Below are 21,780 nucleotides of genomic sequence, written 5' to 3'. Positions count from 1 at the left end.
ACATTAGCTCAGGCCTGTTTCCATCAGCATTCCCTGCGTCTCTTCCTCGGCATACCCGGAGCACATCCACACATCCACACCCCCATGGGTCCTGCCGGAGCCAAGAGGCGCTTGGCAGAGGACGGGAGCAGGGACCTGACCCAGCACTCACCCTGGCTCCCTCCTTCCCACGCCAGCGGACGAGGTTGTCATCCCTCAGCCAACCAGCCACGTCCTCGGACCCACGTGTGAGCATTCCCCATCCCAACGGCATTCAGGCTGCTCCAGGGGGTTTTGCCATGGAGGATCCTACATGGGCAGGAGCATGAATGGGAATAGGAAGATCCCTCCCTCTGCAGTCAAGACCCTGCTCCCCAGAGGCTGGTGGGGAGAAGGCATCAATGAGAAGGTGCTGACCACAATGGGGGGGTCCCGCCGGTTCACCCGCAGAGAAGGACACCGACAGTTCTGCAAAGACCTTTAATGCACTTCGAATACACGGGAGGGAAACAGAAACGTTTAGTGAGTCACAAAAATATTACAAAAGGTCACGTGCAGGCAACCCCCCCCCAGCACTGCAAGGACAAGGTAGGAATTTACATTAGAAACTAATATAAAATATTTAAAAACCTCTAGTTCAGCTTTTCTGGTTTGGTTTTTTTTTCCTTTGTCTTTTATAAAAAACAAGGGCGGGCAGGGGCAGAAAGGCATCTACAAGGTACGGACACACTGCCTGCAGGCACGCGGGCTCCTTCTGGCCCTGTCGTAGCATCCTTGGGCTCCTCGCTCCAGCCAGCCCTGTGCACGCAGACCAAGCACACACACACGCACACAGGCACACGCTGAGCTACAGAAAGGTTCATCTCTGGGCTGCGAGGGCAGCACCAGCAGCCAGGGTTTGCTGTGGTCCCTCTTATCCATGGGTCCCTCACACTGGGAAGCTTGTCCTTGCTCTAGGTTATGCAAAATAGGGTCCAAAGCGCACAGCCAAACCTCCAGACCTTTAAAGACAGAGAAAGCTGGTGTGTCCACCCCAGGCTGGATGAGAGAAGTGTTTTCAACGACTAAACTTGGGTTTTGGAGCATGACCATGGCCAGACTTGGAGCACCAGGACTCCAGAGCTGGATGGATGCAAGGAGCATCCCGGTGTGGGGTCCCAGGCATCGGCACTAGCCCCCAGCAGGATGCTGTCTGCTTCCACAAGGGAATAGCCAAATGCAGAGATCAAAAGGGCCTGGAGCCCCCAGCCCGTGACCAGTCACTGCTGGGAGGACACAGCCACTCACACCCCTTCCTCTGCCCCCATGGGCCTCGCTGCCTGCTCGCTGCCGCACAGCGCGAGAGCTTCGTCGCCAGCACCACAGAGTCCTTCTGCGCCCATCCTGCCCGCGGCATTGTCAACACATGCCGTGTTTATGTAGGCCCTACCACACACACAGCTCGGTCCCTCCCACCCTCGCCGCTCGCTCCGCGGAGGGTTTCCGGAGCCGCACTTTCGCTGCAGTTGGGCCCCAGGGAAAGGAACAAAGGAGCCATTTTCATCTCCAGCCTCGCCGGGAGCGGAGGGAGAGGGCGAGAGAAAAGGCCAGTGTGTGTGCAACGCACAGCAGCCGGCAGGAAGCTTCCCCCACAAGTTTTCGAGGTTTGGGGCTTTCTTCCCCTCTCTGTTCCTCTTTTAAAGAAGGGAAGAGGCAGCGGCAGGACAGTTCAAAACAACCAAGCGCTGGCCCCAGCCACGTGCAGCCCTTCCTGGGCTGATGTTCCTCTCCTGCTGCCGGGGCCCTGCGAGGCGAACGGTGAGCGATGCTGTGGTCTTTCAGCGAGGGAAAGGGAAGGGACCACCTCCAGGCACACCAGAAATCATGTTTGTGAACTGATGTGCCACTTATGATGATTTTATGGTCTGTCAGCGGCTTTAGGGGAAGCAGAACCATGGTAGAAATGAAGAGGTGGTGAAGCACGATACACGACAGGTTCACTGCCTGACAGAGACAGGTTGATGCAAGGCTGGGTTTTAAACACATTTGCAACCTCAGGCTTATTCTCCATTGGAAACTCTGGACTCATGTCAAACACGAGGGTTTTCTTTTGAAAAGGGAACTGCACAACAGAAAAAAAACCATGATCAAAATAGGAGGTTGCTACAGAGCTCATTAAAAACTGCCATGGTCCAAGAGACCTAAACCCAGCTTCAGAATCTTTGGAGGTGAACCCCACTGGCAAACACGCATTCTGAGGTTGTTTTGGACACAGTTTGGCTGCTGTGCAGGCTGGCATTAATCGATAGGGACAGATGCACTGAAAGGGATTCCTGGTTGCTCGACAGCTCATGTGCCCTCGCAGCTTCACTCACGGGGGGAATTAAGGCACAATACATACTCTAGATGGAGGGCAGTCACGTAGAGGACCATGTCCCCAAGAAGTGGAAGGGCTCTCATGGTGCCAGACCCCTGCTCACCTGGGCTGGTGCCCAGGACTGGGTACAGCAGAGCCACAGGGTGCAAGGAAAACTGGACACAGAGGTCTAAGGGTTTCCTCTGGCCTGAGGGTCTGTGGATCTCCCCACCTGACACAACGCTGCCTTGCCCTGGCCAGATACAAAGCAGGTCATTGACTCCAGATGCCCACCCAGGAGGACGCAGGACAGACAAACAGCCCAGGAGCCATGATCCCATGTGTCATCTAACCCTGTGTCCTGCGAAGCATGCAGCCAGCCAAGCACCTTCCAGTGAAGCACCAGAGAAAGGATTCCAGGGGAGCTGGGGACATGTGCCAAAGGGAAGGGATGGGGGATGAACAATAAGGCTCGCTCGGTGACCAGCCTGGAGGTTCTCACGAGGGGCAGCAGAGCAGGAGCTCCGCTCCCCACCCCACACTGATTAGAATAACAAATGAGCCCACAGCAGCAGCCAGGCTGCCACTCCCCATCTTTGACTCAACCTCAGATGCAGCCATTTGCAGCCTCCGCCATCAGTGAGGGATACAGGCCGGAGCGTGAACATGCAGTGGGATGTGTGTGGCGGCTGCCTGCGCCTGTGCAGGACCTCAGTGGGTCCTGGCATGGAAATGAGGACTCTCCTGCAGGGCCCCATGATGTGCTGAGGCCATGATGATTCTCGCTTTGGTTTCTGGCTTCCTTTCATCCACATTAGCTCCCCTTGCAGTGCCTGAGTTGCATGAAGGGCTCCACTGCCTGAGCTGTGGGTGCAGGACGAGGCTGCTCCTCCCCCCCATAACCTCTCCCCAGCAATCTGCGCCCTCCAAGGCAAGCATCTCTTTCAACTGTTTTCTTTTTAAAAGCTACACCCCCTAAATATTTCTCCTGGTCACAGATGAAAAACAACACAACCCCCACTTCCTCAAAGACCACTTGATGACTTGGTGTAATTTCAAAAGCCATCCAAGAGTAACTGAGTATTTGAAGAGCTTCAGAATATAATTTCCAATCACTGCTGGCAAATCTCTGTACAGTAAGAGCAATATATCACCGTCCTCAAAGACACGATACACAGCAGGCACCACCTATCTGAGCCACTGAAAATATCACTGTAGGTCACACCAGCTACAAGCTCTGCTCAGATCATAGCCCACATACTTCAGGAGTGAAACTATACATTCCTTCTGTTCTTAATCACAAGTCGAGAGGGAGAGTAGTCCTGGCTTTTGGGACTTCTCTCATTTCGGAACTGCTGTCACATGTTGGATTTTCAAGGCATTGCAGGTCTGCCATGAGGCTCTCTCTTCATCTCTGGCAATATCCCTATCGACCTGCATCGCAAGGCTTCTCCAGGAGGGAGAAAACCTGTACCTGCTGCTTCTGAACCATGTTCATTTCCATCCAGAACGTTATCTTTAGCCAACACAAGCCTCACAGGTTTTGTTTTCAGACAATCTCCTTCACACCTTCCACACAACCTAGAAAAACTCAGCACCAGGGGCCTACCATCTCAGCAGGTTTGGGCTAGACAAACACCATGGTGTTATTAACACTGATGCGTTTCCCTTCTTGAAGGGAAAATGCTCACTAAAATACAACGGTTTCTTTTCCATTTCCTTCACACACAGGCATGTCCTCTTGTCCCAAGATGAAAATATCCAAGCTTGAGATCTCATTTAGTTGCTTATGAGTAAGCCTTTGGCATGGTTGCAAACCTGATGTGAGTCAGGGGAGGGGAGGTCCTGTGGGTGCGCAGCAATTCACGATACTGAGGAACATGCAACTTTCTTATTCTTAGACAACTGTTGAGAGGCAGCGACACGACCTTGGAGCTTAAAGGCTGACTTTCACTGCTTTCTCTCATTGTTACACCTACTGTAAGAGACAGAGATTTCTATTTTAGCACTTGTCTAATATTTCCCCCCTTAACTAAATAGGAAGATTTCATTTCTTTGCCTTTAAACTTTCCCCTCAATTGTTATCTGGCTACCAGCAAGGTTCTGTGAGAAAGTGTCTCAGAAATAGTGATTTCTGGCATGCCACCTGTTCATAACTCAAATACACAGAACTATATATAAATACATGACATGGAACAAAAATACACACACACACAAAGATACTGGGTGGATTTTCAAATGCATTCAGCGTGCTCGCTCTGAAGTCAATGAAAACCCAACCCAGCGCATCTCATGAGAGTAAATATGTGATGAAAACATACACATAAGAAAGGCAGAACTGGAGCACGAGCCAGCCTGGAGGAGGTGCATTCCCTACGTAAAGCACTGCATCCCCACTGCGAAGGCTCAAGGAGTTCATAGGGCAGGAGGTCCTAAGCTTTCCAGATGTGTGTCAGAGCCCAGAGAGGGTCTGCTGGACTTCTCTCTGCCCTGTGCTGATCTCTGTGGGAACAGTAACAATTGACCTTCCAAATGTCCCTTCTTCACCAAGATGTGCATTTTAAGCTCCTTTTAATGAGAGCTAGCATCTGGAAACAAGGAAGAGCAGCCAGCACTGCGGCGATGGCCCAGCTCTGCTGCAGGTACCCCTAGCAAGCATCGTACAAGAGCAGCCCATGGGCTACTGCTGGCGGATGGCTCTGGGACAGAATTGTAGTTGCTGCTCTTGCCTTTCTCCCTTGATTGCCACAATCATCTGTTTGCTCATTATCTGGTGGTGGGACTTTGGACACGTAATTTCTGAAGCTGGACTGGTACATCTTCATGCCATTTTCTCACCCACACCGTCCCCTGCATATACATCTCCAGTGCAGAAGGGATGCTTCGTGCTAACCAGGACAATGAAAACTGGCCAAGAGATCCCACGGATGACTGCAGTCTGCCACAGCACAGAAACCCCCTGGCTGGCACATGCAGATATCTGAAAGTTTGTTCTTTCGCAGCAGGATTCTAAGATGATCCTGTGAGTTCAGACAAAATTACAAACTCATTTACATGTAAATTGCTTCCGTAGCTTTGCAGAAAGGAAGGTTCTGCCGAGCAGTGTTGGACCCTGCATTTGGCCTGTCTTAAATTATAATATAACAACAATTACAATAATACAAATACTACTTTGTACACAAAGCACGCCCTCCCCTGCAAACCCTGGCATGCTTCGGTAGGTCCTACAGCCCACTAGTCAATAATCACCCTCTGCACAGAGAGACATTGAGTGACTTGCCTGAGGCCACAGCAGAATTCTGTAGCAAGTCCAAAGAAAGCTTTGTGGCTCCTAGCTCTGCTTCTTGACCAACGTTAACCAGCCCCAAATATATGCAAAAACCATCAAAGCTGAATGTGCCAGGAAGAAATTAAATCAGAAAACAAACAGAAAACCAACCCTGGGGTACTGTGAGGCCTCCTGGACTTTGCTGTTTGATCAGGGGACTTGAGTGTTAAAAGCTTCTGCTATCCTTGTATTGTGATCACACAGCAATTGTGAGTAAATCACTAGGTTCTCCTGTAGGCAAAAAGGGGTGGAAGGAAAGCTGCACCTCCCCTGACAAGGAGTGAAGAGTTGTCACCAAAAGACAATGGGCAGAAGAAGGGTGGGGAAAATGCATCAGAAACAACCTGCAACAGCAGCAGGGGGTAAAGCCTGCAGTGGTTTGCTGCAGCATATCCACAGGGGCCAGGATCTTGATGCAGAGACACAGCCTGACCCTGCAGAGACCGTCTCCCTCTGCACACCACATTTTGCTCCAAGGAGGAAGCCATGGGGATCCAGAGGGAGGGTCTTTTCAAGCTGATTTTGATGCTTTACAGCTCAAATCTATCTGAAAGGAAGGACATTGGCAATAACAAGAAGAGCCATCACAGTGAGGCTAGAGGGGAAAATGGAGCTGTGCTAGGGCACAACCCTGCTGGAACAGGGAGAATAGTTGGCTTTATTGAGGCTGTCTCCTCTCTGCTGCGCCAGGGCAGTGGAGATCTCTGTTTCATATGCTTTCAAGCAGCCCTCTGGATCCTGCAGAGCTGCTGAAGTTGTCCCTGTGAACAAATGGTCCTTTCTAGCTTCTCAAATTCTGTACAATAGCAAGGAAAAAATACTTGACAGTATCTCTTTAAAGATAAACACACTGTAAACAGGAGATCTCCCCCGCCCCGGTAGCTTTCTTCCTCCTGCTTGTGCAAAACCAGGGGTTGCGACCTTCCCTGGGGTTCAGGCACAAGGACAGGATGCGTGAGAATAAAGTTGCCTCTGTTTGCAGTGATACCATAGCTAATAGCACCAAGACCAACACTTAAAACATGCCTAATTTGAGGGCAGGGAGGATCTGGGTTTGTTTTTCTTGACTGAACTAGAAAGTTCATCTTTAAATCTGTTCAGCTTCAAGCATGTGAGCTTTTGGCCTCCTTTAAACAGGGGAAATACCATTCCGTTTCTGAAAAGAAAAAAAAATAGCACATGGAAGAACAGTTCTGCAGTCAGTAAAAGTTTGGCTAACAAAAGGACTCCAGAGTCACGTAAAGAACATTTAATCCATGGATTATAGGCTCGCACCTGGCAGAAACGCATGTGTAAATACAGGCGTGCAGAGCATCTACACCCTGAGCTAAGGCAGAGGGGAGTTCTGTAGCTAGGAGAGAGAAAAAAGGATTCTTACTACTAATTTTCATAGTTAAATATTCTCACTCGCACTCACACATACGCAGGCTGTTCCCAGAGAGCTCAGCCTTGGGAAGGATAAAGGAAAGGGCTCAGTTCGGTCTGGGCTGGTGCTGAGCAGCTCCTCTTCTGTTTGCAGTGGTTGTGCAGCAAACTCTTTTAGTTGCAGGCAGAGTTTTTACTGCATTAATTATCCCGTGAGTCACTGGGCAATGGACAGTAACTTGGCTCTCCCAGTTGTTAGAAGGGTGTAATTCAGCTCTAATGCAGCGGGTTGTCGAACACGGCATCTGGCAAGATGGAAACTTTCAGTTTCTTTTCAGGCCAGCTGTACTCCTTTGGAAGTTTAAACTGCAAGACAGTAAAGAGAACCAGTCCATGTGTATCACTGCAACCTGCACAGAACAAACAAACCCAGTGCAAAGGCAGGCAGCCCCATGTTATTATTATTTTTTAAAACAAGAGGCCACTAAGAAAACATTTCCCCATCAGTGTGTTTTGGACAGCAGTGGACATTAGATAATGCAGCCTCTGCCTCAGCTGCCAAAGTAAAGCTCTGAGCTTTCAGCCCAAGCACTGTTTATTTCATCAGATGGATTCTGGAGGGTTTCTGCCCCCATCACCCTTTCCCCTCCCAACCTCTCTGAAAAGTCATAGCAGAACTATCTCCCCTCCTACCTGACCATATCCCCTTTCCTTGCACCTACACCAGCCCCCACTGCTTTGAATGGAGACTTATGGCAGCTTTCAAACTCTTGTTGGTACAGGGTGGGATGTGAGCTAGCATGGCTCTGCTGGGTGACAGGCTTGCAAATGGCCATCACCTCTGGGTGGGCAAACCCTGGCTGGGGAGAGTCAGAGTGCCTGAACAGCATTTCTGCTCCAGCCCTACCCACCTCTGGTACAGAGGCTTCACAGGGTGCTGTACAATGCCTCATATTCATACAGGCACTCAGCTGCTCAGGCTGTTTTGCAAACATTGATTGAAACAGATTTTTTGCCCCAGTCTGGTTTGCACAGCACTGCCTCTGGCCAATGTTTCCCAAACAAGGTGAGTGCACTGGTCCCATCCTGATGTCGCTCCAGGGCATCCTGCCTTAGACTGGGAAGTCACCCCAGCATCTCTGACCCCAAACAAAACCATGCAGGGACAGAGCTCCAAGAGGCCTTACCACCAACCCTTCTCACAGCTGCATCTGACCAGGGCCCATGCATTCACAGAGACCTCAAAACCATCTCTGTGGGAGGTGGGGGTGTAATCTCTTAAACTACAAATCTGCCCCATCCAGAGCTGGATGGCAACCAGCTCTGCACAGGCATTTCATGCAATCCCAGTGTCCAGCCCGAGGGTCCAGACCATATGGGGACAGCTCTGGAAGCCGGTCTGCAGGATCTGCTATACCCACTGACACCACAATAGTCCCTGACACCCCAGAAGGACTCCCAGGAATGAATCTTACTGGGATCCCACACCACCAGTAACAACCTGACCTGGAGGCAGCTTATCCAGAACAGTTACAGACACAGTGATCCTCTCCTAGGAAAGTCCTCAGATGAAGGCTATCAATGCCATAAGCCTCCCAGGGACTACGTGAATCAGAACTGGTTCAAGGGGGCACTGACCTGAGAATCATTAATCCTTACCTAATTACTTGTTTTTCTTCCCATAAGCACCCAATTTCTGAAGGACATTAACACATGCTCAGTGGCAAGCTCCTGCTAAAGGAAATCCCCTCCAGCTGCCTGCTCCACAGCAAGGGTGGCTCTAACATGAATTTGCTCCCAACCTTGCTTCATGTTGCAGCTGTGTATAAAGATAACCTTCAGTTGGTACCTACCGACCTGACCATGCCAGGCTGGTGGTGCAGCATCAGAGGCATGATCTGGGGGCATGGAAGAAGGGTCCTTCAGGATAGTGGCTACTAAAAACTTCCACTCTTTCTCTTCAGAAACACAAACAGCCCAAAACCCACTTAGGGCTGTTTTTCTTTTAAACTCAAGCCCAGCATACTGAGGGGATGCTTCTGAGTTCAGTTCTAGGGTATGTGAAAAACATGCTAAAGATACTCAGATCATTTAACTTAATTTCACTTAACACAGGTGGCTCTTTATGCAGCAAAGGGAAGACTCTCATTGCAGCGCTTCATTCTACCACAGGAACATCTTCAGCAACAGCAAGGGCTGCTGAGGAACGCCTTCGGTTGGCCCAACCCAGGGTCCTGCAAGTTACAAATCCTTGGAGGAATCTGGATGGTGAAAGCTCACATTTCATCTCAAGTATTTTCCTTTTTATAAACAGGAGTGGTTCCAAAGCAATCCTCTTGGAGAAGTCATCCTTTGCATTTGTTTGTTTTCCACTTTTTAATACAGCAAAGACACAGTAACTCAGAACCAAATGCCCGGTTGCTGTGCCAGGAGCTGCCATGGTCATTGCCTCTGCTTCTCAGTGGAGAGTGAAGGAACAAGAGCAGTCCAAAGCCTTAACTAAAGGGCCTTCAAACCAAAGTGCTCCTGGGCTTCTACATCACTAGCAAAATGAGCTTTGGATTAGGTTTAACTGGATAAAAGCTGGCCTGAAAGTCACTGCACAGCCAGCAGCGTGCTCCCCTCACTCACACAGTGAAGAATACCCTGGCATTAAATCAACTTTGGATTAAACAATTAGAGCACTGAGATTTTCATGGGGGGAAGGGAGCAGGGTGAGGGATGGGAGGGCTGCTCTACAAACCAAGCAAAGTTTCTTTAGAGTCTGCAGGGAGCTGTAAAAAATGGGATTAAAAATATTACATGTCATTTCTGCCACTGCTCTTTGAAGTCAAGCAGAGTATTTATATGGCATGCATGGGAGACAGGGTGTTAAATGTTCCCCAGGAAGAGATCACATGGCAGAGGGAAGTTTAGTACCGCACGGCAAAGCTCTGTAAAGCTCCCCTGGCTGCTGCTATGACGCTTCCAGGCTGGTGATGGTCCTCTTCTTCACTTGGCAAGCAAAGGCCAAGCAGCAGATGTGAAAAGCCCCCTCCCTGCTCCCCAAGCCTCAGAACAGAGGCCCCTACCACAGGTTGCTCAGCAGTAAAAGTACTGCCACCACTTTCAGCCTTTCTCAAAGCAGGGATGGTGATGTGCCTGGCGCTCCTGTGGAAGACACTGTGCATGGCATGAAAGAAACCCCTCCACCTGGCTCAGGGGCCACACCACCTTGATTTGGGGTGCTCGGATACCACATTGGGATAGATGCTGGTGGAAAGGAAATGCAGAGTCTTCCTTAATACCCATCCCTGCCCTGTATTTCTTGCAACCCCTTCTCTCAGTGCCTTAGGTCACAGCAGATGTGAAGGTTTAGCAAGGCCTCATGTCTACAATGCAGGCTAGCTACAGCCTGCGAGCAGAGGGGAGGATCAAAGGCGAGCTGCAGGATGGGCTTAGCTCTCTGGAACAGTACATGGGAGATATGGGAATGACGCAGCCTTACTTCCTCTGGAGAATTCAGATCTTCTAAATCTTCCAGCATTCTCTCTACGAACTCTTCGGTCAATAGGATCTGTAAAGGAAATAGAGCAGTTTACGCCTTTACACTCCTAGTTTTAGCTAATAGCCAAGAAACTGAACGACTTCTGCAGAGAGCAGACTGTACCAGCTCACTCCTTCTTCTATGTCCTTCTTTCCCGCAATACAAGGGTTTGAGGGCAAGGAGCTCCTAACTTTGCTTCCCACCCCAACCACTGAAAGAAAAAAAGTTAAAATCATACAGCAGTCTTTCTTTGACCCTCAATTATCTTCTTCAGTCTAAAATTAGAGGCTCAGCTTTAGACATAGGGAGTGGGGAAGACGGAAAAGGGGTCAGGATAACAACTGTTGGAGAGACAGCGGGAGACAGCCGCTTTCATCTGATCCATTGAAGTTAAGCTCAGTTTAATCAAGAAACAGCAGCACAGGGACCCATAGAGAGCTGGTGCTCTGGGCACGGGGAGGGCTCTGACCCGAGTGCGGCACATCATTCAGATGAACCAGATGCTGGGTACAGGAGGTGGTCCCAGAGGTGCCCACACCAGGCACCTCCACATTGTATCACACGTGCCTGTGCTGGGAAAGCTTCTGGCTCATCTCAAGGCCAGGCTGGGATGCACAAAGCAGCCCAGGAAAGCAGCTGAGGGCTACAACCCTGGCCCCATGGAGCTCCCAAGTCACACAAACCAGAGACAAAGGGGGGAAAACCAGTCCCATGAATTCAAGGGGAGGAACTCCCACCCTCTTACAAAAGCATGTGATAGCCATAAGCAAACACGTCCTGCCTCTCTTCACAACAGCCATAAAGGCCAGAGCTCCAGGCAGGCCAGCTGGCTTGGCACAGGAGCAGAGACAGCAGTGCAGGACCAGGCAAACATCCCCACGCTGTGAGGGGGCCTTGCAGTGGCATTCCTGGGAGTTAGGTTGCAGCAGTATCCAGCAGATTATTCCCATTTCAGTCTACAGGTTTGTTTCTCCCTTGCTGCTCCTCCTTTCCTTTCTTCACTCCACCCTTTCCTCTGTCTCTCGCATTGCTTTCCATCCTGCAGCAACCACCTCCCCAGTGCCCCTTTTCTTACTCTTCCCTTTCTCTGTTCTCTCCAGCAATGAACTTTGTGCTCCCTCCCATAGAAGGAACCATTCCAGCACCAAACACTGATGGAGCTATGGGCCCAGCCCCACTCCTCTCTGCTTTTCCCTCCAGCTCACATCTGGAAGAGGGGCAGCCACCACAGAGCGCCACCTCCCATGCCCACCAGCTCCTTGGTACCAGTAACACCAGTAAGGAGCAGGTGGGATGCCATGAGCTGTTTGGCAAGTAGAAGCCTTTGGGCAGGACTATTGGACAGAAAGGCAAGACTCAGGTCTTCCTTTCTTCCTTTGTTGGCAAGAGATCCAAAAATACCAAATCCAGGTCCGAGAGCTATCAAGTGCCTGCAGTTCCATACCCTTTAACCTTGTCACCCTGCTGCCACTGCTCACAGATTTCCCAGGGGGTGAGGGAACTGCACCTCCCCTTTCCACTACATTCCTTTCTTTGCTTAGATTCAAGCAGGCTCCAGGCCAGGGCTTATGAGCGAGCTGCTCAGCATGGATGCAGGCACCTCCATCAGGCCTTTCTGATCACACCTCAAGCTTGAAAAAAACCCTGCTTTAGCTAGGAGCCAGGAGCTTGCTGCTTTGGACAGGACTCTGCAACCTGGCACCAATCTGCAGACTGGCAAGCTGAGGAGCACTGCACTAAAACACACAGTACCACCGCAAACTGCTGCAGTCTCCTTGCAGGAGCCTGTAACTATTCTGCCTGTTGAACTGGAGACACCCGTTTGTTGACTGTTTGCAGGAGGAGGAAGCTGTCTGTCTGTGTTGGAGGCAGGAGGGCAACCTGATCGCTCAGCTCACAAGGAAGAGCTGGGTGGGGAGCCGGGGCTCTGTGTGGAGCAGATCGCTTTCTGCGGAGGTGCAGCCTGCAATGGGGTGAGGGAATGAAAACAATTTGGCAGACATCAAAATCTACAGAACAGCCGGAAAAAGGAGGAGGAATTGGTATTCGAAGCAATCAAGGAAAGCAGCAAGGAGGAAATGAATATTCAGCCATTCACGGATGAGCAAAAATGCCAGAGGTTGGGATGGGTGAGAGAGCAGCAATGAGGAGCCGTGGCTTTGGCAGGGGGAGAGAAGACAAGCGCAGCAGGAAGACCCCTGGGCGCTCCCGAGGTGCCAGAGGCAGGAGAGAAATGGGAACCACGTGTGCAAGGCAGCCAGCTGCTCTGAGGCTGGAGGCAAAACAAGACAGGGTATGCAGCAGTAAACAGCAAAGGGTGGAAAAAGAGTGAAGGGGGGGATAGGTCAGTCCAGGCTATACCACAGACTCCCAGAGTAAGGACAAAGCTAGGTGGAGTACTGTGGCTAGCACTGACCTGGGGTGCAACCCCCTGAGATGGCTGAGGCCATCTGCAGCTCACTGTCCCCTCTCAGTGAGTTTTGGTAATCCAGCTGAAAAGGAAGCCCCGAACAACCAAATTCCACTGATGCAGTGATCTGAACTGGCTCCCTGAAGGGCCTGACAAGTGCAGTGGGATTGGAGTCCACAGCTCAACTGTCTCATGGACCGTGTTTATGAGATCAAAGCAATGGGAAAAGATTGCAGAGCTGTTCAGCAAGCCTGCACAGACAGTTAACTTTGGTGGAGGGCAGGCGTCACAGGCTGCAGTGACAAACTGCTGCAGTGACATTCACAGTGTGCCGCTCAGAGCCTGTCCTTAACAACAGGAGACAGGAAAAAAACCACCCCAAACCCTACAGCCCCATGTTGCTGGGTAGAGCTCTCCTTCCTGGAGAAGGGAGTCTCTGAGGCATGGGTACAACTGAATGTACAAGCAGCCACCTCCCTCAGCTCAGGAAACTGGCTCTCCTGAGGATGCAGGGGGAAGGCACGTGTCTGCAGCACACCAACTGCTGAAGAGGGCTTTGAAGCAAGAGGTATTGTCATCCTGCCTTCATGTCTAGACAACATTTCTCCCCTTAGAAGTAGCCCAATCAAAATGGCCCAGGAGCATTAAGGCCTGTGCTCATAGATCGGGCTGCCATCCCCACCTGCAATCAGCAAAACCATCTTCATGCTGGTGACTCTTTGGTCCTATGGAGAAGGATGAGAATAAATCCAATCCCATCTCAGCTTCCCTCACTCACAATATTTCACGTTTCCAGCTCTTGTAGCATGCCTGCTCCTGCACAGTATGATACCCCATTACATTAACACACACACGTTATATGTGCATGATATTAAAGGTGACATTCCCAGCAAATAAACATGACAGACTGCCATTGCTCTAGGCACCTAATTTAATTTCCTCTGGGATTTAAACCTTAGAAGCTCAAATTAAACAAATAGGCCCTGTTCACTTCATATTTCAGACCTGAATCTAGACTTTTCCTCCGACGCTGTTAACTGAGCTTATCAATAGGACACTGCACAGAGATCACAATGATGAGGCAGCTTATTCCCTTCCCAAAGGAAAACAGAGCCTCGCTGCTGTGCTGCAGCCATGGGAAAATGCAGTGCAATCTGGAGGGCAAATGGAGCCATCCCATGCACACTGAACAGGCCTCCTCTCCCACAGAATCTCCCGGCTGGTGCTGAGGAAGCAGAAGCGCTCTCCCGAGCGGCAGCGAGCACCCTGGGTGCCGCAGAGCTCGCAGTGCTGTGTTTTCACAGCTCTGTGCAAACACTCCTGCTGGCCCAGCCTGCTGGAGCTGCTTACAGGGTGTAGCTCAGCCTTTCTAATGGCTGTTTGCAATATGAACAGGGAACGGCCTCACCAGTCAGCTGCAGGTATCTGAAACATCTCCTTCGGTGCTGCACGGTCCTGCTTGCACCAGGATGTCCCTGACCTGAACCAGAGAGGCCCAGACACGTGCTATCCCATTGCTAGCAGATCGAGATTCCATTTCCTGTGTGCTTTGTGGCTTGTTAGTCATGCTATGGATGCTTGGGAGATGATGACTAGACAACAGATAAGTTCCCGTTTCCTATCACAGGTACCTACTGCGTAAGCAAGGTCTGAAGTTTGGGTTCTCACTCTTCATTAACAACTGCATGTGCCCAGACACGCTACAAAATACCAGGCTAGGCTGTCGTATTCAGGTGGATGTGTTCAGGGAACACATGGGCTACATGCATGATGTCTCCCTCTCGTGGCAAGACTCACCTGAGCTTGCTGAAACCTACTTCTTACCTACAGGGCTTACCTACGGGTCAACTGAAGGAGCTTGTGTTGAAGCTTTTCATACCCGCAGATAGCTGAGGAACCTGTATCGTGACTTGTTACAGGTATGTGGCTGCAAGTGCATGAAAACAGGTGAGATCTGAAAACGTACACAAGGTCATGGGGCTCCAGGGCTGACTATGAAAGCAAGTGGTGCTTAGTGAAACATTAGAGACTCTATAGTCAGCCTACAGGTACCACCCCACAGTTAACATCCCATCTCATGTAAGGGTTCAACACTGCTTGAAGTTCTCAGCTCAGGAAAGGCTAGTTGAGGCCAGAGGTCACACTCATGTTGAAAGCCTGGCACACCTTTGATTAAGGAGGACCCTCAGAAGCTGAGCTAGGAATCAAGCTGCAGCTCTTTCCAACTTCAGGAAACATGCTTTGTCCAGGGCAAAACACAAGTGATTGGACCAGGGACAATTAAGCAGGGGTACTTTTAATGATAATACCCCATTTTCTTGCCTACCTAGAAACAAACCAATCTCACACTTTGCCCTAGCACTTTGTTTGCATTAAACACTGCTGCTTGCTTTTCTAGCAGGTTTGTCAACGAAAAGAAACCACATTTTATTAGTTCTGGACTTAGTACAGAGCTGGCTTACATGGCTCAGCCAGGCAAGGTGGGGACACACTGCAATAAACCCCCATATAAACCATGCCAACCCTTCCAAAGAAACTGTTCAGCCATCCAGGTAGTATGTCTGGAATGGTTGGAGCAGTTGTACCCTAAGCCACATGTCATCTGTTAGAGCTGGAAGTATCTAGCAGCTTTTAGGAGCCCTCTGCCCTGAAAATGTTTCAACAGCACAGTAAAAAGCAAAGTTAAAGTGTGTCAGCATTTTCCAATTAAATCAAACATTACCAAGAAAACCCCCTGATGAATCACACTTTGTGCATCCCCCAGCCCATCCCTCTGCTCTCCCCTTCTTTGCACTGCTTTGCTTTGACTGCAAGTGGTTCAGGGCAGAGGTCTTGTCACATCACCTTTCCATGTCACACCCAGCCCTGACACTACCTGGAGAGGCCACCTTGCTGCCTGAATCCACCACAGCTCTCATTACAGCCTCAAAGGTACCAGTATTGCAACAAACACCTTTGATGGGGAATTCCACTGTTGCTCTTCCAGGAGATTCACAACCCTCCTCATAAAGGAAAAACATCCACTCACAGATGCCTCAGGGACCCTGTTGCTTCACACCGCGATGTTACAATCCACGAAGAGGAAGTATATGATGACACTGACAGATTTTGACCTTGTGGGATCTCTCCATGACATTCCCAACTATGAGGCTGATTGCAAGGACGTGGCCTCCTCAGAGCCTAGCCTGACTGAGAGCTGTTTTTCAGACAGGGCTGCTTTGAGTGAACACATAAAGTTTGGCTCAGATGGGGAAAGCACTGACAAAGGAGCCAAGGCTACAGGCAATACTAATTCTTTCAGAGTGAAAAAGCAAAGGAAGAACAGGCATTTCATGGAATGCTCCAAGTGGGTGGAAGAAAACCACACAAACTTGCCAAAATGTAGTTTGAGCAGCAAGGGAGGGGCATTAGGTGGCAGGATAGTCAGTCGGCTTAAGAAGGATGAAAGAACTTGACTCACCCAAAACTAGCCTGGACAAAGCACTAGAGAACATGCTGCATATGGGGAGGATTGTGATGACCTAACGGGACATTTGTACCCTAGTGTAAGTTTCTCCCAGCTTCTCATTGAACAGTGATGAAGAACACAAAGGGATAATGCAGTGAGGTTTTGGGGAAGATGGTAAGTTGACTGGAAGAGTGCTGGCTTAGATCTCCTAGAACTGCTACAGAATTTGGGGGAAGCCACCCAAGAGATTCTGAAAAGAGCTTTTCTTTGGGTAGATGCATCAAACTGCTTTGGAGAACAGCAGGATGTAGTTATATATGACTTAAACCAGCTTGTGAGTGTTCTCCGTAAACTCACCACGCTAGGCATAACACATCTACTATAGTCTGACGAGACCAAAAATCAACCCTTATCTCTTCATGGGAAGACTTGACCCAACTCCAACTTACAAGTGAGCACCTCAAGCACCAGAGTAACTCTTTCAAACACTGCTTAGAACCTCTACTGCTGCCATTATGCCAATGTGCGTAAATGATTTAACATGTGGTATAGCAGAGAGAAGAACCAGATGTGCTCATTTCCAGGGGAATGTCCTAACTCTACCGGAACAGAGTCATTCTCTTGTGCTCTCTGTCTCTGTGACTAATTCAGTGTTTTTTTATGATGTGGAACAACTCCAGTTGGACGAGCTGAGGAAGAACCAAAATACCCTGTAGTTGTGGTGTCCATAAAGCCAAGAAGTAGAAATGTGGGTTCAAATAAAAGGAAAGGAATAAAATATGAGTTTCTCATATCCTACACAAGTGTTTTATCCCTCAAATATTGATTAGAGAAGGCAAAACTTCTAACAACTCCAGCTCTGTTCTGCAAAGCTAGATTACTTTTTGCTCTTTTTACTGAAGAAAACCTTCTATTTCTGGTTTCATTCAACACAAAAGGATTTTTTTGTTCAGCTTTTGGTCTCTTTAAGGCTTTTGTTTCAGCAAGAAAAACTGAAAATATTTAAAGATTGGGCTCAGGCTGATCTTCTTCCCCAGATTTTTCACTTAGGTTGCCAAACCAAAAGAATGGATTGTCCCCCATGACCCTGCTCACACTAATCCCCACCCCCACCGCCGAGACAGCACAGATAGTGCATGTTGATAGCTCCTGAATGCTGGATGCTTCCCACAGCCTCCATATACCTATCCTGCCTACAGGCACATATAACATTTCCTATGAGAAGTTTGACCTTGCTGTCCTAAGCATCAACTTATTTTTCCATGCTGGATGCCTTTTCTTTTTTTTTTTTTTAAAGGCTTTTAGGAGAAAAAGACTCAAATGATCTCAGAGAGGTATTTTGGAAAAAGCATTTTGTGACAGTACTAATGAATGTGTATGATCATTCTGTTGCAAAACAAGAGAACTACCCCTTACAAGATTAGCCAAAAAGTACTCTGGAGGTCAAGAGAAAGTCTTCCTCCTGATCGTGGAAATGCTTTGCCAAGTCAGAAGCCTCTGAAAGCCACTGCTGGTCCATAGCCTTTCAGAGAAAAGCAGAAAAATGCTCTAAAAAGTCCTTCATTGAGCATGTCCAAACCCAAGGCAGGTCTGCCCCAAACACAGGGAAGAGGTAGCTAAGGAGCAGTTTTCCCTCTGATCATTCCTCTGTGTGAGGGATTCCTCTGAGTGGTGAGGGATTGCTATGGCACCAAACACATCAGGACTAAAGGCAGGGAAACTCTCCAGCCTTCTCAGCATTTCTGCTGGAAGTCAGGCCATGTGGAGGAGGAGAAGGAATTTGCCAACTTGAATGAAGGGGAGGAGAGGAAAGCAGAGATGGGCCAGGATGGAGGGAAAACAGAGACACAGAAAAACAGAATGGAGAGCAGATCAGAGGCCAAGGCTGGAGGCAACACAAAGGGCAAGGAAACTGGAGGAGAACCCCATTTCCACAGCCTCAGCATCCACATGCTGTCTGCTGGATGTCACGAATCTACTAGCATGGGAGGTGAGCAAAGTGTGTCCTCCAGCAGTGGCTGGTGCCAGAGGATAATACCCACCATTGCTGAGAGCTGCTCAGTTCACATGGAGACACAGACCTTGTGCTGAGAATTGAAGGGTGCCAACTGCAAATGAACCATAGCCTCCATCTGCCGAATCATCTTGAAACTGAGTAAGTTACCTGGAAAAAAAGTCCCTCTAGACTCAGAGACCAGTGACATTGGGCATACAAAACTTTGGAAATGGCTGCACAGAGAATGCCTGTGCCATGCTAATTTGGCTCCAGTGTACGTCTGCTCACAAAACAAATCTGTAATCACAGGATTGCCTGCAGTTTTTCTCCCAGAAGACCTGTGCCCTGCTCAGTCCTCAGGATGGTTCTGCTCACTGAATGCAGCATTAGTCATCATTTCTTTTCATTATCATTCAAGTTGCTTCCCTGTTCCCTCCTACTCTCTTCCCCTTTATTTAGTATGCTCCATCCAACTACTGCCAGCATGGATTACACTGGAAGTACCTAATCTTACTGTCCTTACCACTCTCACAGCCTCTGACGTGCTCAGCCTTACATTTCAGCGAGGCAGGGAAGCGCTCCTCTCCATGCAGCAGATGGGGGAGGGAGGCTGGAAGAAGCAAAGAGCCTTAACAAAGTCACAGAGAAAATCTGCAGGAGCAGGGAGCCAAACATGGCTCTTCGACTCCCAGGCTGACCCCCTGCCCCAGAGAGATCCCTTCTCCTGACCTGCAAGAACAAACTTTAATCTCTTCCTGAAATTGTTTCTGGTGTTCATCTGGGGAGCTGGAATGCTTGGCAAGCACAGAATTAATCTTTGCAGAATGACTGGAAGAAGGTTTTCCTGAACAGACATGGGAAAATAAGTGAAGAGAAAATCGGATCTGAATGTCTACTCCTTGTGGGTGCCTCTCTCAAGACTTGCAGGTTTCTGTTTTCCCACTCATCCCTGCAGGGCACAGGGGTATTCACAGAGGAATTCCTCCTGGCCTCCTTCTGCTGTTGGGAACACATGTCAGACCTCAGGTCTTGAGCTGAGCACCCAGAAAAAGCAGAATACAAGCTCAGCTGCCACACAAGTACATTTCAGCTCAAGACTCTGGAAAAGCATTGAGAGGAACAGAGTAGTAGAGGCAGAACAGGATCCTGTTCTCCAGGGCAACATTTAAAGACTTAGCCATAATACTATTGTGATTTTTCTGCAATTACCTGCCTCATTTGCTACACACCTTTTAATTCTGACAAACAAACAAAGAGGAAGTCCTATAGGCGAGAGCATACCTTATTCCACACTCCTGATTCATGCTGCATCTCTATGCACTGAATGAGGCAGACATGCTTTGTGAAAAACAAGTATCATTGATCCTTCAGTTAGATACAGCATCAAAATACACATGCAACAGAGGCAAGGCTGAAGTGCAGAGACATTTCTTATATTCTGTGTGCTAGATTTTGCAGTTAACAAGGAGTCTAACTCCAGGTTTGTTTTTACTGCACTGTATTGGCTCGTATGGCAGCGTCTGCAGCAGTATCTGATGCGTAATGTGTACGTTGCACATGATCAAAGACCTGAGTGTCATCTTCTTCCCTGGAACAATGACTGCCTAAAGCAGCAGGAGCAGAAGTTATCTAAAGGTAGGGTTAAACAAACCTCCTTCTCCCCTCTGGGGAGAGTAAGCAGTCCAGGTGAGCAAGGTAGGAGGGGAGAACAGTCTGCTTTGTGCTAGGCAGGCAGAGAGCTCCACATAAAAGCACAGGAGCTTTGCAGAAGCATGTCCTGACTCCCATCACTGGAGACTTAATGATGGTAATTCCCAAAGGATGATGCATGCTGACAGGCTTTGACACAAACTACCCCAGGATAATATTAATATGTATTAAAGGCTCAGGCAACTTTATTGGGATGGGCTTGATCAGAAACACATTTCAACAGACCTTTATCATCTGCCGGAACGTAAGTAAGGGAGGGAGGGAGAACACATGAACAACCTCACCTTACTTTGGGTAGGTTTTAGAGACAAACAAGGTTGATCTGTGAGATTAACTGCATGCTTGGCTCAACTCAGACACTGGACCAAGAACCTTGGATGCTCCACCAGGAATACGAATGTCACCATGGGGTGGTTAATGTCAGAGTCTGCCTGCATGGTAAGCATCCCTCACCCTCCAACTTGTGGCCTTTTGCTGTGCATCTGGAACATCCACCCTTGGAAAGGAGAGGAGAGGTGCTTAGGGAGGCAGTGTGGGGGCTCTACTGTCACAGCACTGGGGGAAGGGGGAGTGGAAGAAAGAACCAGGGAAGCCTTTGATCATGTGTAATGTTAATGCAAGTGTTACACATCAGAGACTTTGCCAGGGTAACTAGCATATAAACAGGAGCCTAGTGTTAACAAGGAGGACTTCTTGAATATGTTTGTACATTTCTGAGTCAAAGCAATTTCCCTACTCAACAATACATGACACAGTGGAAGAAGTTCAGAAATAAACCAGCCTGACATGCTTAGACCTTTAATAGAATTTGGCTTCTTAGAAGTAATTAAATGTTACTTAAATGAAGAAAAAAAAAAAAAGAAAAAAAAATCCAAGTACTTGGGAAAGGTGCCAATTTGACAGCTCTGGAGAATTAAATAATCTAATCATCCCCAGAGCATGGACAGCAGCAGGACAGGCTTCCCTTACTAACATGCCTCGAATGTGACCTGGAAAGGCTGTTGATAGAAATGGGGCGTACAATCTCTGTGGTCTAATGACTCCTGGCCTTTTCTGCTGAGACAGCTAAAACAGCCGAGTGCCAGCTGCAGTGGGGATACAGACACCTGTCCAGTGGGAATGGCGCTGGGACCTGCCAAACTCCTGTCATCTGCTAGCCCTCCACTGCAGCACAGTGACTCTCAGCTCATTGCTCAGCCTGGGAGTGGGGGCTGACTGCAGCAGCTCTATGGCCTGTCCCACCTTGGACATGCTCCACTCCAGCCCACAGCATGTAAACAGGAGGTACTGTGTTTAGTCTGCAGGTTTGGGCTTTCACTGCACCAAAGCTCAGCCTCAAGAGAAGGCAGTCGCTTGCTGCTGCAGAGCCAAGGTCAGGATTTTTCAGGCTCTTATTTCTCCCCTATGATAGGGGAAAAGTCCACAGGAGGAGATGCTTGCCATCTCTCTTTCTCTCTGTGGTCCCTCCATTTACTTGTCTTTGCAACAAGTCCCCGCACTGCAGTGATCTGCTTTCAGCCACCAGCTCTTCTTGGAGCTCATCGCTGCGCCTGGGGTCCCAAGAAGGGGAGGAGGAAAATCCTCTCTGGGCCTTGCTGTGAAAGCTTTGCAGGGCTTGCCAACTCGGCCAGCCCAGGCTGCAAGGGACTGAACCAAACACGGCTCGCCTCCTTGGAAATTTTA

At 49.1% G+C, this 21,780-nt stretch overlaps 1 protein-coding gene across 2 annotated transcripts in view; it reads right to left on the bottom strand.

Moving 5' to 3' along the window:
* Positions 1–445: 445 nt before the first annotated feature.
* Positions 446–21,780, bottom strand: part of SUFU (SUFU negative regulator of hedgehog signaling) — a 94,942-nt gene continuing 73,607 nt past the window's right edge. For both annotated transcript variants that reach the window (XM_034061735.1, XM_034061736.1), the window contains exons 11-12: positions 10,495–10,563; positions 446–7,373 (exon numbers count right to left, since the gene is read on the bottom strand). In XM_034061735.1, coding sequence (XP_033917626.1) covers positions 7,284–7,373; positions 10,495–10,563 — 159 coding nt within the window. In that variant the 3' untranslated portion in view covers positions 446–7,283. The remainder of the gene's footprint in view (positions 7,374–10,494; positions 10,564–21,780) is intronic.

This window comes from Melopsittacus undulatus, chromosome 4 (assembly GCF_012275295.1).
Source record: "Melopsittacus undulatus isolate bMelUnd1 chromosome 4, bMelUnd1.mat.Z, whole genome shotgun sequence".
NCBI lineage: Eukaryota > Metazoa > Chordata > Aves > Psittaciformes > Psittaculidae > Melopsittacus > Melopsittacus undulatus.
The sequence above is the reverse complement of the archived record's forward strand: the minus strand, read 5'-3'. Positions and strand labels throughout refer to the sequence as shown.